General features: G+C 45.3%; 1 protein-coding gene across 1 annotated transcript in view; it reads right to left on the reverse strand.

The window, feature by feature from the left end:
• Nucleotides 1-19,995, reverse strand: part of fto (FTO alpha-ketoglutarate dependent dioxygenase) — a gene marked incomplete at its 3' end in the record, with an annotated part of 188,360 nt that overhangs the window by 134,922 nt on the left and 33,443 nt on the right. Inside the window, exons 4-7 of the mRNA XM_080766638.1 lie at nt 19,370-19,917; nt 10,774-10,853; nt 9,698-9,841; nt 1,660-1,779 (exon numbers count right to left, since the gene is read on the reverse strand). Of these exons, the coding sequence (XP_080622764.1) occupies nt 1,660-1,779; nt 9,698-9,841; nt 10,774-10,853; nt 19,370-19,917 (892 nt within the window). The remainder of the gene's footprint in view (nt 1-1,659; nt 1,780-9,697; nt 9,842-10,773; nt 10,854-19,369; nt 19,918-19,995) is intronic.

Consider the following 19,995-nt stretch of genomic DNA (forward strand, 5'->3'; position numbering starts at 1 on the left):
TGTGTGTGTGTGTGTGTGTGTGTGTGTGTGTGTGTGTGTGTGTGTGTGTGCGTGAGTACTGTACTTGTGATATACTTGCACAAGTATAGTAGAATTCGAGAACTAGACACTTCATTGTTAAAATAGAGTAGAGTAGAGTAGAGTTATGCTACAATTAGTTAAAGATTCAGGTTTGGTTTAGGGTCACGGTTGGAGTTGTATCTATTTATACTTCGTTGCACAACCCATCTGCTATTTTGGGATTAACTCCAGCATCAGGGTTAGGGTTCATATTGCCATTTATAAAATTGCTGTCCTCAATTTGGCATGTCCTCACGTTTGTGTAATAATGCAAATGTGTCAATGTGTTTGTGTTGTGTGCGTGCGCGCGCGCGTGCATACAGTATATGTCTGTGTCATACATTTACGGCCCAGGGCATGTGAGTAAGGCGTCTCAAATGCTCGCATTCACCCCCCATTTGATTTGTGCGGCCGATACTACAGAGTGATTTTTTTTGTTCCCCTTTTAAGTGGTTGTGAAACTAATAAGCGAGCGAGCCCACGTACGCCATAACCGCCGCAATAAAAACAAAATGGCACAAGGTTATGTTGAAACGCAGCGTGACACATCCCTTACGATCGGCGTCCACCTGCACGCAGTCAGACAGACCATACATCATGCCGTCTCGTCGTTGCATGCCTTCCCCTCTGAAGAACATTATTGAACACTAGAGCACTTGTGTAGTTTGGGTTAAGAGGTGCAAGCCGCGGCATGCTGGGAGTTCTGAGAGGCGTCGTAAACCAAATGATATAAAGAGAGATTCAAAACATCTTCATCACAGCTGCCTCAATTATGTTGGGTGTGTGTGTGTGTGTGTGTGTGTGTGTGTGTGTGTGTGTGTGTGTGTGTGTGTGTGTGTGTGTGTGTGTGTGGAGGAGGGGGTTATGATATGTCATGTTTGCCATTTTTGCTAAACACCAGTTTATGATATGAAAGAGGTATAAAAGATGCAAATCTGATTTCTAAAAATAGGGATAAAAAGATCCAGGTATTATGGAAAAGTAAGAATTTCTAGGTACAATAAAAAAGTACATCCTAATACTGGAAATCTAGTCCTTTATAGGAATTGTAAAATAAACTACATATGCAATGCAACTGACAATTTCTAAAGTACCTCACCGTTTTGTGAGTGAATAGATATTTTTCCATGCCTACACCCTTGTCAACTCTGATCCCAATGTATGCTTTGTCGTACGACCACTGAAAACAGCAAAATGTGACGCGTGAAATCCGTTATTTTCAGCAAGTTGAAATTGTCTTAGAACAGTGGTTTTCAACCAGTATTCCGGGGTCCACCAATAATTCTTGAGGGTGTTCCAGTTAGTCCCCGCAGCTAAATGATGTAGAGTTGGTAACCAAATGGACGCTTATAGATAGATATTAAACTCTAGAGAGCGTTAAATGAAACCAAATGGATCCTTACGGGTTTTTCCTGGTACCAACATCAATACAGCATGGAATTGTGGACAAAATCTTTATCCAACGATAACAAAACGTTCTTTACTTTTGTGTCTGAGGGGCTAAATGTCATCAAATGGTGATCTGTGGCTCAAATGCAGAAAATAAATAAAAAGATATGATAAGGTTGAAAAGCAGTTGGTTAGACATGCAGTGTTTACCATGGTCTCCATCAGCCTCCAGTCCATCTCCAGCTGCTCCATGGGCCTGTTCCACCAGCTGCAGAAACGAGCGTAGCGCTGGCCCTGGAACCAGTACTGTCGTAGCCACTCAAACTCCACCTGCAGGTACACACGCACGCACACGCATGCACACGCACACACACACACACACACACACACACACACACACACACACACACAGTTTTAGGATTACAAATTCAAAGTTGGCGGTTAAGTGTCACACTATTAATTGTGATTATTGATTTTTTCCCCTTTTTTCCCATTGAACATTGGAACATATTTCGCCTCGTAATAAAAGAAAATACACATAGCAGATATGACAGTAATTGAAATATGCCAAGAAATTACTGACACATTTGTTCATCTTATACTTTAAATAAATGCTAATAAAAAACAATAGCGGAAATAGTTGATCTAGAAGCATACAATGCATCACAAAATGACGGGTTGTAGCTTGTAGATCTATTTTCAACATGGAAACAATTATGATGATGATTATGACAAAATAACTGAGATAAGACGAATATGTAATAATTGTGACACGCACGCATGCACCCACCCACACACACACGTTTTTATGTTGTACCCGGTTCGAAGCCCGTGTGTCCCGCATATGAGACAAAATTGCCTACTGCACGTGTAAAGAGAGAATCCCTGTAAAAACCAAGGAAAGATTTTGAACAGGAACATCAGGCAGAGCTCTGGCGTATAAGAAAGAGTAGGGGGAGACCACCTCAAACCACTGCAGATGTACTAGTTATATATTATGTATTGTAAAATACTCATGTCATGATACAGATTGGTTCAAATAGCGTGTTATTCATTGAAATAAGTTTCGCATTGGAGCTTTTTACAACTCATCTAGATTGAACTGGAGAGGATTGGCTCCTATTTAAAAAGAGAAACGTCTGTATTTGGTTCACTACAGGGTTTGGTCATAAAAAAGGAAATTATAATAAATCATTACAATGCTTATACTACACGGTCGGACATCAGTTGAAATGCTAACTTTCACAATCTGGGAGAGAACTTGATGGCTTTTCCCATGCATGGCTGAAAATGCGTTCCTCAGTGACAGCAGTGAAACATAAAAGCACCACAATTACTATTTAAAAATGTCAAATTGCATCAGTTGTGAAAAGAAAACAGTTTTTTAAAATACATCATTCAGAAGTAAGTTATAATCACTTCCATCAGTGCTACATTCTTTAGCCCCAGCGAGCTATCTGCAGCGTTCTGTCAGCATATTTCCACATTTCCTCTGTCTACCACTTTTGACACACAACTTAGCAGTCTGTCAGAAGGGTGGATTCTCGGATTTGGTGGGAGAATTCCCCAAAAGGAAAACGGTGTTTAGGAGCATTTGACGTTAATATAGTAATGACGAAGTTCAATACACCACATCACATTATCTGCAATTAAAACACACTAGCAAAACGTTGTACTCGAATCACCTGAGAGTTTAATGAATGATTTAGATTACTATTGGTTGTGTTCCAAAAAAATCTGTAAAATTTCATGCGACCTTACAGTATGTATTAGTTTTAATATACTAAGTATCCAGTGTACTTTCAAAAGCTCTGTCATTTTGTTTCATTGCATGCCATATCCACAGTTTTGTTAGTCTCTCGAGACTGCACATTGGAAACAGAAAATAAAGCATGTGTCCCTATTTACTTAGTTGAAGCCTATCTACCTACCTACCTACCTACCTTCTGCCTACCAGAAATGGAAATGGAACATATATACTTTAATATATGTTCATGAAGGTAAATGACAAACAGATGACGGCTTCCCGCACAGCACGTTTCAGGAGGTAGAATAGCATAGCATTGGAAGGTTGTGGAAGGGGTTTGTGTCTGTCTGTGGCTTGCGAGAGGCTACTGTTTTGCTGAAGTGGGCGTCATGGTTCTCTAGTTGTTGAACGGCTCTTTCTTTTTTTGCAAGGAAAGCCCTCGTTTGTTTCAACGCCGCGTTGCTCCATTAGCTGCCGTTTCATAAACTGTGTCATCGTCTGTTTCTAGTGGGACTGAGCATGAATGACCACAAACTCAAACACTATACTGATTGACGAGGCCTGGATGTGCCAATCCACGGGCTCAAAACAAGCCATGATGCATGAGCTAGATAGATCGCCTAATCTAACTTTTGGCTGGCCCACTGGTGTGACATGGGCACAAGTGTGAAAACCACTAGGCTAGGCGCGCATGCGTGCACGTGCACACTCTTTCCACTCAGAGTACCTGAAGACTCCGCCCCCCTCCCTCTCTCTCTATCTCTCTCTCTCTCTCTCTCTCTCTCTCTCTCTCGGGATGACAGTCTGGAGCTTCTTTGGAGCCCCCCCCTCCTCCTCCACAGGGACTGGTTTTCTTTTCTCCTCTTTTGAAGTGCTGATTTAATCCTCGCTAGGATGCTTCATGTAGCCAGGTGTAGCCGATCCACGTCTGACTGTGTGTCTTTCCACGCGTGTTTGTGTCTGTGTTTGTCAGTCTCTGTGTGTACACAATTGCCAATATGAACGTGTGTGTGTGTGTGTGTGTGTGTGTGTGCGTGCGCGCCTGCGTGCGTGTGTGCGCGTGTGCGTGTGCGTCTGTGTCAGAGATTGCCCCAAATGCCGCTGATATAAATGAAAGGCGCAGAGAGTTGCCCTCCCCCCAAACACCCTACAAAGCACCGTCGTCCCCATAAACAATGCATGCCCTGTTTCCTTTGACACACTGTACAACTGTACAACACACAGGGCGTACTGCGCGTACTGTGCACAAAGGAGCCGAGTATCAAAATGTCTGGCTAGGTGAGCTATAGCGAGAACCATTGTTCCTCCTCCAAAGTTCAGTTGTTGTTGTTTTTTGTTCTTCTAATGGCATACGGTGCCGTCCTCTAGGGCTGCCGTAATTGTCCAAAAATTGGATTCGGATATTCGTTTTAAAAACCCACGTGGATTCGAACAATTCGAGCCATTCGGATTTCGGATTTCAATTCGAGCCAATCGTTTTTTTTAATAATTATATTTACACCAATACAACCTGAGACATAACATTTAAGATCGCATTGCTGGCGCAACTCTCTCTCCGCGCATTGGTGTTGCTGAAAACTGAGATGGAACGGAACGCATACATTCTCCCTTCTCCAGTAAAAAAAAATTCTTAAATGAGCAATCCTACCACACAGCCTCCGTGCCTCAAAACGAGGCACGGAGGCAGTGTTAATTCTGCTGCATTATTATTATCTGTGGACTGTGGGTCTGCTGCCGACGTTATGAAACTTTTTAGCTGGCTAGCGCCTGCGCTTCGCTGTTATGCTCAAATTAGTGACCCTAAAGAATTCTGAGGCAACGTGGCTGGAGACGAGGCAGCCAATCAGAACTGCGCTGCGCTGCGCTGTATAGTCTGTGTTTAGGAAATGTGCGAGGCTGCTGATTTATTCTTCAATGTATGCCGTTGTCGGCGTGTCGCGTGGCAAATATAACTAATCTACAAGCTCACAAGTCACAACGCTTACCCATGGCACCGAAAACTAATAATAATAATAAATAAAAATAAAAAATTTATTATTATTTTTAATTCGAACCTTAATTTTATATATTCGGTTATTAATTATTTTTTTTGATTCGAATCTATATTCGGATATAGAATATTCGTTGGCAGCACTACCGTCCTCCTACAGTTGTGAAATCAACAATAAACCACGAGAGCGTGACTTTGACGCTAGAGCTTAGGTTGTTATACCCTAGTAGGACTTGGATCAAAAATGTGAGAAATCATGCCACTAACATGGGTGTTTGAACTTGCTACAGTAGATCACAGGTCTAGATAGTGTCTAGCTGTTAGCTTACTGTCTTTAAGTAAAGTGTAATATATATATATATATATATATATATATATATATATATATATATATATTGGGTAGTTATGATGACACTTTATGCTAGCTAAGTCTATAAACTACGGTATGTACTTGGCTGGATGCAACGTATTGTGAGCTTGTAGATCTGCTATATTCAAAACGTATACATTTGAAAACTTGAAATGGGACATTATGCACAATGAGTACACAATGAGTACACTTTTACATTTGGTACTTTATATACATTTTGATGTACATAAAGTATTTTTTTTACATTGCAGTATCGATACTTTTACTTAAGTAAAACATTTGAGTAATATTTCCACCACTGCTACACGCGCCGCTCGCCAGGGGCGTTGGGTTGGACGAGTAGTTAGCAGTGTTTGCAGAGCAGAGCAGTTGACCACGCTCAGCATCAGCATGTTTACAAGTTCACGCCCTCCAACAGGCGGCCTGGGAGCCTGTCAGCACGCCTTGCCAGCCTTTACCTATACCTGCCTGTTTCTACTCGGGGAAATGTGTCTTGCATAAAATCCAGGTTGTTCTCATTTGTCTTCGGCCTATGATGGATCGCGAGTCAGTTGCCTCTCCATATGCTATCTAAGCATGGTACCCTCCCCACACACACACACACACACCCCACCCCTCTGCCCTCTTTCACGTACAACAATGAGTGACGCTGGCTCGTGGTGTGGAGGGATCGAGGGAGAAACAAAAGGAGGAGAAAAAAAAGGGGGTCCAGTCACTGGTGCAAGCAAACTGTTGGCCTGCATTAGCCCTGCCAGAGGCTAATGGTTAAAATAGCACTTCACCTCTCCCCTTTTGGCGTCCCAGGACTCCATAACGGCTTCGCACGCTAACGCTAGTGCCCCTCCCCATCTCCCCCCTCCCCATCCCCCCAGCTGGACGCCATGACAGATGAGCCTGGCGTAAGGTTGTTTAAAGGTTGTAGCCAGCATTAATTATTCAGCAGCAACCAAACAATAGGGTTGTCTGTGTCAGGCGTGGCGCTACATGAGCTAGCAAACACCTGCTAGCTAGCCGCCCAGTGGCACAGGATTACCCTGCCTAGGCCCCTGCCAGGAGGGCAAAACACCTTTATTTAGGGAAACAGGCCGCTATTTATAAAAGTGCAAGTGTGCGTGCGTGTGTGTGTGTGTGTGTGTGTGTGTGTTTAAAAGAGGAGGGAGATGAGGTTCGCTCTCGGGGGCTATAGCCTCTACTACCCGGCGCTTGCGATGATCGATGTGGCCATTTGTCGGGAGTTGCCCAGGAGAGCAGAACACCCACTTAAATGATGTATTGTTGGCAGAGTTATTTATGATGCCGGCTCACTTTGGCGCTTGGCGGGGCCGCACGCCGCAGCGGGTCGTGTTTGACACGGACGACCGAGGAGTGGAACACGGTGGAGACGCGAAACGACGCTGACCTGACCAGCACCTCGCGGCCGCGGCCTCTCCCGTTTTGAAAAGCTCTAAAAAGGAAAACGACGCCAGCAGGGCCAATGTACTCTGATGTCGCGCATGCGGTTAAACAGGGGAGGGGCGGAGGTTGACAGTTGTCGGAGGTGAGTGGGCGGGACTTGACGGTGATGAAGTCGAGCGTCTGCCACCTGAGTACGCGTGTTCGGGGAGAAGGAGGAGACTGTGTGTCGGAAAGAGCCCGAGGAGGGAGTTGAAGTAGGGGGTGATGGGAGAGGAGGAGGCGGGACCTGCCGTGGCATCGCAGAGGAGATCGAAAAAAGAGAGTGAGTTGATGATAGACGAGAGAGAGAGAGACACACACACAGACATGCAGCCACGGAGATGTTGGGAATGCCCTTACAGGGGCCATTTGGTTACATTTGTGCCATGGTCCATTCGTACACTCGAAGTACACAGAGGAATTTGCACAGATTTGATTGTGTACAAGCAGTAACAGAAGACTAATGACACGGTAGCATTGCCTCACAGGACACCCAGGTGCTCTTTGAAATGCTAATCCCAGAGATGCAAACGTCTTGTCTCATTTTAAAGCCACCGTGTCACTTCCCAGGTGGGTGTGTGACAGAGTGCCCTCAGGGACGCCTTCTAGTGATGCCAGCCAGGCTCCCCCACCCATCCCCCCCCAACCAGTCATCCACCCGCTCAAGTCCCACAACACAGCCGATACAAGAGACAAACTCGGTGCTACTGTAGAGTTCATGTGACATGAGTGACCGTTTCCCTGGCGGTTCTTTGGGAACGCTCTGCCCGAGCAGTTAAAAGCCAGAATAATCAGTGAAATCTATTTAGATGTCTGGAGATTATCTCGCAAACTGCTTGAGCATTCAGCGCCACATTCCGTAGACCATCTTCCAAACTATTTTTGTTTGAACTATGATTTACAGTATGAAGACATTAATAGTGTATCCAAACTATTCATTGAATAAAAAATAAATAAACAAACAAAAAACACAAAAACACTGCTTTGTAAGTACTGTTTGCATTTCAAATATACAAATAAATAAGCGGGTCATTTGTAAAGTGAAACAAATACTGTTGTGTAGATATTTTCTGCAGGTATCCCGTTTTGAAATGATATGGACTATTACTGGTAGCTATTGGTGCGAATTAAAGTGTATCGGGTGTTATTGCATCATTACTTGTGTGTGCGACTGTGCGTGCGTGCATGCGTGCGTGTGTGCACCTTGTGTGTATGACCACCGTGGCTCTAGCTGGCACGTGATAAGTGTGCATAGCTGGCCCTGTCGCTCACAGGGGGGACTTAGGAGACCGGCTCCCACTTGATGTGTGAGGTGGTCAGGAGAAGGTAAACACGGGATGGCAGGCCCCCCGATCGATCCCACTCTCATCAGCTCCCACCCTCGGGGGGCCCACCACCACCACGCCACGGCCCGGAAATTGATTGGTGCCAGCTCCGCGGGAGCACCGCGGAGAAGGGGTGGAAAAATCGCGCCTCATTAAATGAGGGGGGTGGGGGGAATGGGCTAACTTGGCTTTGACTTCGGGGGTCGACACAGTGAGCGGTGTGGGTCGACAGCGGGGGCTAATGTGTAGTTAGTGCGTCCGTCACCTGGAGAGATGACAGCCAGTGCCACGGGGGAGCCACTAGCTCTCACTCCGACCCCCCCCCTCCCTCCTCTCGTGCCGTCTCAGAGAAAAACTGGCCCTAACAACCACTCTCTCTTCCTCCTCCTCGCACACTTTTTTCGATCCGTCTTGCCGGATAGGTGGCATTTAGTCCGAAGTCCCTTCTCGTTTTACTCACAGCTGGGCAGCGGGGTCCTCCAAATGCCACATAGTCACCCCCCACCACCCCCGGTCACCTCACTCGGAGGGCCACTTTGTGGCTGGCCATCGCCCGGTGCCGCCGCAGGTGGTCAGCTGACCATGTCGCTTCAAAGCACTAGCGTACTCGCCTCGCTAAAGGACAGACTGACATCCAGAGAGACCGGAGAAGGGAGGGACGGACGGACCGACAGAGAGAAAGAGGATGTCCAATAACTCTGCACGTGTGCAAGCTTTGTTGTGTGTTTGAGCTGTAGTGATCGAAGGGGGAGTGCAGAGTCACAGACTGCTGGAGACACCATAAAGCCTGACATTTCTTTGAAGACTGGATTGTATGGAGTGATTGCCGGCGTGCGGTACAGTACAGCACAGTACCGGGGGGCCGGGGTATCCTTCCTGACATGCCCCCAGTCCCTGCATGTCAACCCCACTGTGATCAGAGCCCTGTGGGTCTGAATGGTACTGTGCATTGATCCCACACTGTTCAGACTGGCAGTCCAAATCAGATGTTTGCTCCTATCCAGATTGGATTGGCTTCAGTCGAGTCTGGACTATGGATCAAATAAATACTCAAACTACAAAGAGCTAAAAAAAAAGTACAGTACTTAAGTTAATGTACTTATGTTACTAGTTTACTTTACTCCACTGGTTTTTGTTGTTATAAGCCTGATTACATGGTTTGTCGGACGATGGTGTTCCGCGGCAATAATAACCTATGAATATGATGCTTTGTGAGATTGCTCGTCCAAAACATAATTCAATGTATTTTAATGTATTCACATATTTCAGCAGGCCACCAATTTCACCGTAACACTGTCATGCTGGAGTGACCGAGTGTGAGTGAGTGAGTGGCCAAGAATTTGGGTATTGGAATTCAGCTGGAGAGAGAGAGAGACACCCACCTCATTGTGGATCTCCTCTTGGCGCTGCAGGGTGGAGGGCAGCAGGGACAGCAGGTTGTGAGAGCCCGTCTCTGGGTCGGTGTGCAGGTTGGACAGGGCCTCCTGGCAGCGGGCCTGGATGTAGTCCAGAGTCCCCCTGGAGCACTTGACACACAGACACACACACACACACACACACACACACACACACACACACACACACATTTTTTATATTATAAAAAAAATATGATATATATTTTTTATACGTGGTGCCAAAGTTTGTGTTATTGCCATTGAGAATGCATTGGGCGTTTAAGTTAAATAACTCAGAAACTATAAAACATTTCAAAGTAAAAAGTTCCAGCATGTGTCTCCACAGTCAGCTGAATTATAATCAATACTTTAATATAGAAGTACTTTGTTACAAGTACAATTTGTTACAAGTACAATTTGTTACAAGTACAATGTGTCGCATCGCGACGCATTGTGAGCTTGTAGATCGGTTATTTTCAAATGGACCAAATGTATATAGGGCTGAAGACTTAGTGGTTAATGTATGTTTTGTAATAAAATCTAAATCTACAAAGTAACTAGTAACTAAAGTTGTCAAAGTAAACGTAATAAAAACGTAATAAAAACGTAATAAAAGTACTTTACACCACAGCACACCCAGTAATATAGTGGCTTTCAAAAAAGAGGAACACGGAATAATCACAGCAAATGCATACATAAAATGCAGAGAGACAGTGTACTAGTACCTCAGTAAACCACAAGCCTAGCATTAGTCTAAACAATATTATATATATAAAAAACGTACGTATAGAAACGATAGGATGCCAGGTAAACAAATGAGCATCTGTCTAAATTACATGCTAATCATCTAAATCTAAGTTGCGTAAGACTGCATGGTCGTCAAGGCTAGGGAAAGTGCTACGGGCTAAGGTGTCTGAAGAGGTGACGTCTTCAGATTATGGCGGAAACTTTGGAGTGTGACGTTTGTGTGATTCAGTTCGTGTGTTACGTTCAGCGCTCTGCCTCAGAACAGGAACCACTGTTATGGTGTGGAGGCCAGATCAGCCATGGCTGCTGCTGCTCACCTCGGCCACTCGGTGTGTGCAGCTGAAGCGAGCCGTATCCCCAGCAAGAACACAATGTTGATGAGTCCTGTTCAGGTCATCTGGTGAAGACAGAGGGGAGAGGAGGAGAGGGGAGGAGAGGAGACAAAGTGAGTCAGAGTAAACGACATGGCTGCTAGTACACAGTAAAACCCTGAGTGTTAATTTAACACCATTATTCCTCCAATCCTGCCGCATATTGTCAGACAGAAGCATGCTCCGGCTCTTCCAATTTTAATTACCAAACAACAGATCTCAGTCATCTGTCAAGATGGCAGCAGCATACTAAGAAAACATTTGTCCAATACCACAGGGGGGCTTCGTTCGGAGGAGATCCCCACTGCCGTTTCTTCTGTATCGGTCCATGTGTTTCTTTGTGTGCGTAGATGTTCCTGTTGTTATTTGCCTCGCACTAATAATTAATTTAGTCGTGACAGAGCTGTCATTCACTGCACACACGTGCATATTTACAGTATGCACCCGCCCTGAGCGAGAGAGAACACCGGCTAATGCCCGTGATTTGAAAGTCAAACAGCTCCCGTGATTTAGGAAGAGGATATTATTGTTTGGAGAGCGGGGGGAGGACACTCCCCATCCAAAAAAAAAGACCTGCCACAAACAAAACAACTTGCTGGGGTGTTTTTTTTTTTCTTCTTTTTTTCCCCCCTTCACCCACTGATGAGATTGTGAGGGATTAGGTCTCCGGGCAGAATTACTCACCATCTTTTAAAACTGTTTATATCCAATAACAAATTATCTCCATCAATCTGCTGCTTTACTTGCCACGTCTGACGTCTCGCCGGGGACCGCGCGAGGGTGGAGAGGCAAACTCGATAACTGTAATAAATATTTATCTTTCTCTCAACCCCTACGCCTGCTGCCACTTGTCCTTTTTTCCAGGAAGCAGGCTTTTAAATATATTGGGTCAAGTCTTTTTCTCTAGCAACCCCCCCACCCTGTGCATTGGGAGCTGGGCAATCTGATTACAGTACAGGCCCGGTGTCAAGACTTGCATTGTTCTTTTTTAACCGCACAAATTCCATTTGGGTGGAAATAACGCTGATTCAATTTGCCTCCAGCGGCTCAGACATTAGCAGTTCAAAGGGCCAGCTGGTGACAAATGGCGATGAAAAGAAATGATGGTGTCCGTGGTCAAACCGTGTCCCTTTTGTTCCGTTTCCTTTAAAAAAAAATACAAATAAATACCACAAACGACTTATCTCAATGCGTAACGTCACCAAAATGCCGCAGTGCTTTTTTAAACGCCTGGGTTGCTGACGGCTGCTGTGTGTCTGACTGTGTGTGTGTGTGCGCCGTAATGGCCAAGAAGCCGAGTGCATTCATTCATTGCGAGAAAGTGTCTGAGGGGTTGCCATGTGTAAATATGTTTGTGTGTGCATGTGTGTGCATGTGTGTGCGTGTGTGTGTGTGTGTGTGTGTGTGTGTGTGTGTGCGTGTGTTCGCGTGTGTGTGTGCGTGTGTGTGTGTGTGTGTGTGTGTGTGTGTGTGTGTGTGTGTGTGTGTGCGTGCGTGTGTGCGTGTGTGTGTGTGTGTGTGTGTGTGTGTGTGTGTGTGTGTGTGTGTGTGTGTGCGTGTGTGTGTGCGTGTGTGCGTACACAGGGTGCTATCGGAGAGCAGCAGTTGGTCTCTCAAGGGCACACTCACTAAATGGAGCATAAATCCCCATTGATCCGCGACACTCCAGTCCCATTACAATGGCCTGCTCAACAACCTCCCCATCACTCCATTATGGTAGCTCAAAGTGACTGTCTTCTGCTGTAAATCTCAAGCCGCTATAACGGCGTCAGACTCGGACCGTCCTTTCTGGATAAAGACTAGATACAGTTATGGCTGCGGTGAGATTAAACCCTTGTATCTTCTAAATGTCAACATGTCGTGTAGTCACAACAGTTCGCTGTCGAGATTGATGAGCGGGCGTTTTTGGAATTGGGTCAGAGCGAGAGGACAAGCGATGGACTCAGTCCAACCCCTGTGGCGAAGACAGGGCACAGAGGAGCATGCTACAAACACACATTCCAAGTGTAAACATGAAAATCGTCGTCGGGCAGAAACATCTTATATTTCACTTTATTTAACTTTTTGTGCTTTTCTTTAATTAATGCCCTACTTTATCACACTACAGTGTCACATGAAAGCATCAAAAGTATTAGATCCACAAGCTCGAAACGCTTCGATCTGCTACTTTTGCTATTTTTGAATTTGAATCCCGAAAAATAACAATTTTGGAAATATGAGGTTTCCACGCGACAAAGAAATCATGCAAAATGTAGAGTCATGACAGTCTTCCTCAGCAGCAGTAACGTGCTGCTATGCTTATTCTCTGTGCTTTCTGTATCACAACGAAATAACACGTTGAAATGGAAAATATATATTCACATCGTGGATTAACTGCTCCCTAGAGTCCCTTTTGTGGGGGCGATCATTGAAAAAAACTCGGTATAAGATTTTTTCGGTAACGTAAAGAGATTTCGCCAGTGCCTTACCCATTATTCATAAACTTCTTTGCCTTTTTTCTATTTTGAAAAACATTTAAAACTTGTTCAACTAGCCCATTTACATCGACATGTTGTGAGCTTGTAGATCAGCTATTTGAACAATTTAAAAGTGTTTGTTTACGTTTAGGGATAAAGTAAAGCTCCTTACAGGCGTACGCAAAGGCTCAATTTATGTCACTTAGATAGCATTTTATGTAGACATAGCACTACATAGTATGCATAGTTCATTATATAGATATTCCACATACAGAAAAACATAACAATTTCTAGATCAGTGTAATCGCAACACGGCTCTTCCGTTACAGTCCAGCAAAGACCAAAATAAAAATGTAAGTGACGTATTACTGTCTGAGACGTGTGAGATCCGAGTCAGAGAGAGTGTGACAATCCGTGTGTGTCTACCAGTATTTATGTGAAGACAGTGCCATCGCCGTCAACGTCTCATAAAAAGGGTAAATGGCCCTGTATCAGTGTATCCCATCCATCTTCTTAGCTCTTAACCCGCGTTAACGTTTGAACATGGGCCACCGCTGCGATGATGTGGATGTGTCCTGACACTGTACAGTACGACGGGGATGTTTAACCCACTGAGACCTGAGTCTACAAAATGCCTTCTAAAACCAGTACTGTCCTGCAGTAACTATGTTTCTGGACACACTGACTTACTAAAGGTCAAATTAGCTTTCGTGAATTTCGGGTGATAAACAATTACCTCAAGAACATAATTTACAATTAGTGTAATAGTATCACTTATTTGTCGATATCTCATTTGGCTGACTAGTTGAAACGTTTTCAAACGCAATATCGGCCAATTGTTTTCCCGTAGTGGTTATCAAAAACCTTTTGTGACAAGGACCCCCGCAAATATATATAGTTGGCGGCCGATCCGAATCTGAAAATGTTTGGTGCCAGGCACAGGAAGAGAAGATTTGTGTTTTTCGAACATTGCAGATGTACAAGCTCGCTTGTACAGTAGCCTATATCTGCTATTTTTGAGAACCACTGTTCAAAACCTAAACCACTTTTCTAATTCTTTCAGAAAAACTTTCATGTTGCTATATACAGCTCAAATCTAAAATTACACAAACACGCTCCCGGTCTTAATGGGTTAAGCGGCGGTATGGAGGGCCGAGTGGGGCCCTGAGGACCCCGGGAGAGAAAAGGAGGAGACATCTGCTGCGGCTATCAGCATTAAGGCGTGATTTACATCCACCGTGGCTCACTGCCTCGTCCTTTTCCAACGGAGACGCGGCCCGGCCCGGCCCGGGCCCCTCCTGGGTCACAGGACTTCATAAAATAACATTTGGTTCCTTTAACCTCGGCTAATGCACACAATTTCATGGAACCTTAAAGGTTCCGCTGCAGCGCCGAGCCAAGCTCCCCCAGGAGAGATGGAGGCGAGGAGAGGAGGGAGACGGAGAGAGAGAGAGAGAGAGAGAGAGAGAGAGAGAGAGGGGGGGGGGGATGCAGTACATCCTGCTGGTATGGGTCGTTTGGGACGACGGAGTAAAACAAACACTGAAACATCGAGTCATAAACTAGTTGGACTGGGAGGCAGACAGCGGTGGGTTGTGTGTGTGTGTGTGTGTGTGTGTGTGTGTGTGTACTTATACTTGTGAGGGCCAAACAACAACAGTAGGGTTTGAGGAATAGACATTGCAAAGACGATTTATCTGGTCCTCACAAGAGAAATGGATGTTTGATGGATTTCGTTGCACGACGCCAACGTACACAGAAAATATAGTATTTATTTTGTGTGTGTGTGTTGTGTGTGTGTTACCCTATTCACCAACCACTTAACCACTTGAGCCCTATTTTATATTTCGTTATGATTGCGTTACACAGTGAAGAAAGAAAGATAGATAGATAGATTATACTTTATTGATCCCAGAGGGAAAATTCAGATGATCCCATACCTCATACAGGCATACAATATGGTTGTAAAAAACACACACACACACACACACACAGCACGTCACAATTCATGCTTCGACATTGTTATTGTTACATCCCATTACACAAGCATAAGAGAGTAAAATCACTGGGTTTCAGCCCATTGGAATAGTAATAAAATAGCAATAAAATAACAAAAGCAGTAAAAAAAAGTGATAAAATTCAATATAATAACAATTGCACAATCACACTAGATGACTAGCTTTGGCATTGTAGAGTTAGGGGTCAACTCACATTCAACTCCACCAAGCCAAAGGGGGGACTTTCTTCAACAATAATATACACCAGACCATGTGAATAGTGTAACTTTGAACTGAACTTGAACTGACTCTGTGATGCTGACATACAAAGGAGGACATAAACAGACGCTGCTTATGCAACATTAAGTTGCAAGCATTGAGTTGTTTTTTTATTCAAGCGCGACAGAAGAATTAAGTCCCATTTCTGGAGCCAACATTAAACCCCATCCACGCCAGGGTCGGAGGCACAGCCGGCCAGAAAAATAAATACGTTAAAAACACATATTCCTGTGTCCCTGTCTGGAATGTATAAGAATCACGTTTGGCAGTGGAGATATGTTGCACTGGGGAATCCTATCGGATCTTCATCCCATCAGGATGCCACGCAACAGGAAATAGTTGGATAAAAGCCCCTGATTCTCTTTAATGGGAGTGTTATTGGACTTTAGCGATTCCCTTTTCTGAAGCCATTCGCTCCATCTAATCCACCTGCCCTGTCCTCCCTCCCTCCCTGCCTCCGTGGCACGCCGAGAAAACGAGATCTGTCCGGGGCCCCGCCGACACCCTTCAAGAAGAAGATCAATACTAAAGTCTTCCCGGTGATTCTCTGCCCCACGGCTGCCTTTTCCTTTGCTGAGCACGGATAAATAGTAACTTAATTTCCAGCCCCGGCGCGCTCTGAGAGCCAGCTAATGACACCACTCCCCAAGGCCTCAGGAATGGCGGAGGCTCATCCTCATGGCCGGAAAACACTCAGCCTGCCGCAGATTCCGCTGGATCAAGAGGCAGCTGGGAAAAAAAATAAAACCCCTTGGAACACAGTGTAGGCCTGGGAAAGAGTAAAATAAACAAGGCGAAGGTGCCGGGACATGAAAAAGCGTGTCAAAGGAAGCAGGTGGTCGTGCAAAACATATACCATGCACGGTGCGTCTGGGAGAGGTGTCATGACTTGCTTTATACTTTTCCGCGTGCTGTGGTGCACGCTGGAAATAGCAGACATGCAAGCCCGTTATGTGCCGCGCCGCCCCGCGCCGTGAGCTTGTACATCTGCTATTTTCATCGTGCGACACCGGCCGCGCAGCAAAGTATAAATCAACACTTTATGTGTTACGGTCAACAGCTCAATCATGTTACGATGGAAAGAAATTCCTCTATCCGCCCGGGGACGACGTAAAAAACGCAGGCCCTTCTTGTAAAAGCGCATCATTCCTCACGGTAACAATTCCATTAGCATGGCTCTGGGAGTCCTCAGAGCCAGCGAGGGCCCAGCAGTGGAGTGCGCGTGGGGAGGAGGTAATGCACCATGGGGGATAGAGCTGAGTGCAGATCTGGTCAGGCAGCTTTTTTCTGATGTTTGAAGCTGCGAGGTCACTCCGGCGCTGCAGAAACAGCAGCTGCGCTCTGGGTCCACCACGGTGCTGTTGCACCACATTGTTTGAAGAGCACGTTCGCGGGGGCAAAGGTGAAGCGGGTCAGAACAGAATCATCTAAGCAGACCTCGGACTCAGGTGGTTCTGTTTAAGAAACGTTTCCCTGCCACAAGGGCCTCTGGGATGCGAGGATGTACTTGATTGTACTTGGATCGTTATACACAGTAAATTCCTCAAGTGTTAAAGCTACGATCCGGGACTTATTTTAATTATTTTATTTCCATCAATCTGTAGAGCATGTTAAGACCAATATAACTTTGAAGGAAGGAAAAGGCTGCGCTTCTGCACGATGCAAAACATATTTAATACAGAACCGACGTTTGGACCTGGTCTCGACCATGGATACATTTTGACCCTGGTGCTTGTAGGAATAAAGTTATTTGAATTTGAACCATAGGGCACACCAGACTGAACACTAGATGCGCTGCTTTATTGTAGTTTGGACAGGAGGGAAATAAAACTTACGTAGCGTAGCTTTCATTTAAGTGAAGATAGACCCTTATGGTATAGATTAGAAGGTTATGCACATGCATAGAGTGAGTGGCAAATCGAGTGGCAATTGGCAAAGTGAGTTTAATGTCATTAAATGTCGTTAAATGCAGTCAGATTTTTTCTGTTTGGATGTATGGACTGTAAAGGCCAGAAAGTAGTTTTTTGCCACTCAGTAGGGCCGCATAACGTCCGGGTGTTATGATGATGTCCCGAGCATGCCCTCTTTTCTGACCCAGGCAGGTTTAGTGGAAGCCTGACCGATTATCATATTCTTAACTGTAGAACTTTGTATTTCTTGGATAAAAAGACAACTTAGTCACTTCAATATCAACTCAATCAGTAAACTGGCTGCTATCTGCTCTTCAAAGCAGACCAACATCGCCATAATGAGCAGACAATACATCCCTGCATCCCCCAATACAGTACAGCCTAGGAACACTTATCAAAGCAGACGCTCATTATACCATATCAGATAATTGCACATTGATCATTTCTCGGAGATGATTTAGTTGAGGGGGTGATGTGAGGTGGGGGCGAGGGGGGGAGAGATAAAGCCTTGTTTGTCAAAAGGCGGCCATTGAAGTGTGTGTTCGAGAGCACAAATTCCAGTGTCTCGCCATCTCCCTCTGTCACCGCGAACGATAAGGACTGACGGCAGCAAAGCCTCTGCGATGACATTTGATAATGTGCCTGACACTATCGCAGCGATGGATCTGCTGCTAGGCTGCCTCACTGGAGGCCATGGTGTCTGCAGCTGGTTGGAGGGGAACCGCACGCACGCACGCACAGGGCTCATCATCAGCTGTAATCTGTGATAACTGGAAGCAAAATATCACGCAGAGAAACCGACTGATTATGTTTGATTGCAGAGGGCATATGGGGGTCGATACGGAACTGTACTGTACCACGAGGGCGATATACTGTACTGGTGTAGTAGTCTGATGGAGGAGTGTTAAATCCAGGTGACTAGGCCACTGTTGACTGATTAACCATTTTCAAACTGGCGTTAGGCCTGTCACAATTATGACATAATCGCCCAATCGCAATTATTTGAGATAATCGCAATTATATTTGCATAATCCTATCCATGTTGAAAAATGTCCATACATTTTCAAATTATTTTAATAAAATCTACAAGCTTACAACATGTCACGAAGTGAAGCTATTTCAGCTATTTTGTACATTTTGTGGAAAGAAAATTATTTAAAGTGTCAGTGAGTTCTTAATTCTTATATGTAAGTTATTTGACATATCTACCGATTACGATGCCGAAAAGGCAAACAGAAATACAAATTGTAACGTTGCAATATTCAACGCACAAAACACAATCGTTAATCGCAATTATTTGTGTGAAAATGAATTGTCAACTTGCATTTGTAATAGTGACTGGCATAACTGGCGTCTCTACTACTCTCTACTCTACGACATTGTAGCCGTTTTTCTTTTTTCCTTTTATCTCCCCAAAGATAAAAAAAAACCTTTAGAAAATAGTCTATCTACAGTACAAGCTCACATGGCCGTCTATTTTCGCAACTGGCCTTCACACTGTCGAGCTCTAGTAGCGCTACGAAAAAATAAAAATGAAAAGTGCAATGCAGAAACCTGTGGCCTGTAGAACGATGTTACCATAGGTGCACGTCGCTGCTTCATAACGTTCTGTAGAGTGGGCCTAATGGGCAAAAGAGGTGGCTGAAATGTGCCTGAATAATGCGTTTTATATGTACTGTACAATTATGTGAAGACATTATAGCGTTTTCATAAAGTGTGCGTTATCGTGTAAAGGGTCAATAAAAAATGAGAACGCAACGGGACTTCGACGTTTTATCTGGAGATGGTCGCCGTGTAAAAGAGGCCTCAGAGTGTACAAATGTATTTGTACACGCTCAGAGATATGGGGGTCGTTGAAATTAAAAGGTTAGAGAACCGCTGTATACAGTAAATGGAACACACCCTTTATGAAGATAGTGGGGACGGGGCCCGCGAGTAGGAAGAGTTATTCCACGTGCTGCACAGAGCCCGCCGAACTTTGGAAAATAAACCTCACCTTTGTTGTCGCTGCTGCAGCTGTAGCTGTACACCGCCACCGGGGAGCGCTCCACGAGGTTCTCGTCGTGGTGCCAGCCCACAGCCATCTTGCCCATGCCGTAGTACGGCTCCTCTTTGAGCTGGCTCATGGCGTCTGGGTCCATGTAGTTGAGCAGCGTGACGTTGAACTGGGCGGGGCCGGCGGCCGTGCGCATGCTGTGCGAGGAGGAACTCACGGGCCGGCGGGGGGAGCCGCCGCACTTCTGCTGCTCGCTCCCCGGCTCCTCCTCGTCCTGGATGTGGTAGCCGGACAGGCTGTGCTTCAGTTCGGCCAAGGGTTTCTCCCGGTCCCCCGCGGTGCCCGCCGCGTCCCTCCGGTCCCCCGCGGTGCCCGCCGCGTCCCTCCGGCCCGGACACTTCCGCTCGCCACTGCGCCTCAATGCGCCTGCCGCCGCCTCCGGATCACCTTGCCTGGGCATAATGTCACAATTATTACAAAATCGCCTAATTGCAATTATTTGAGATAACCGCAATTATTTTTTGCATAAT

The sequence above is a fragment of the Protomyctophum bolini genome (genome assembly GCF_963924005.1).
Source record: "Protomyctophum bolini genome assembly, chromosome: 1".
Lineage (NCBI taxonomy): Eukaryota > Metazoa > Chordata > Actinopteri > Myctophiformes > Myctophidae > Protomyctophum > Protomyctophum bolini.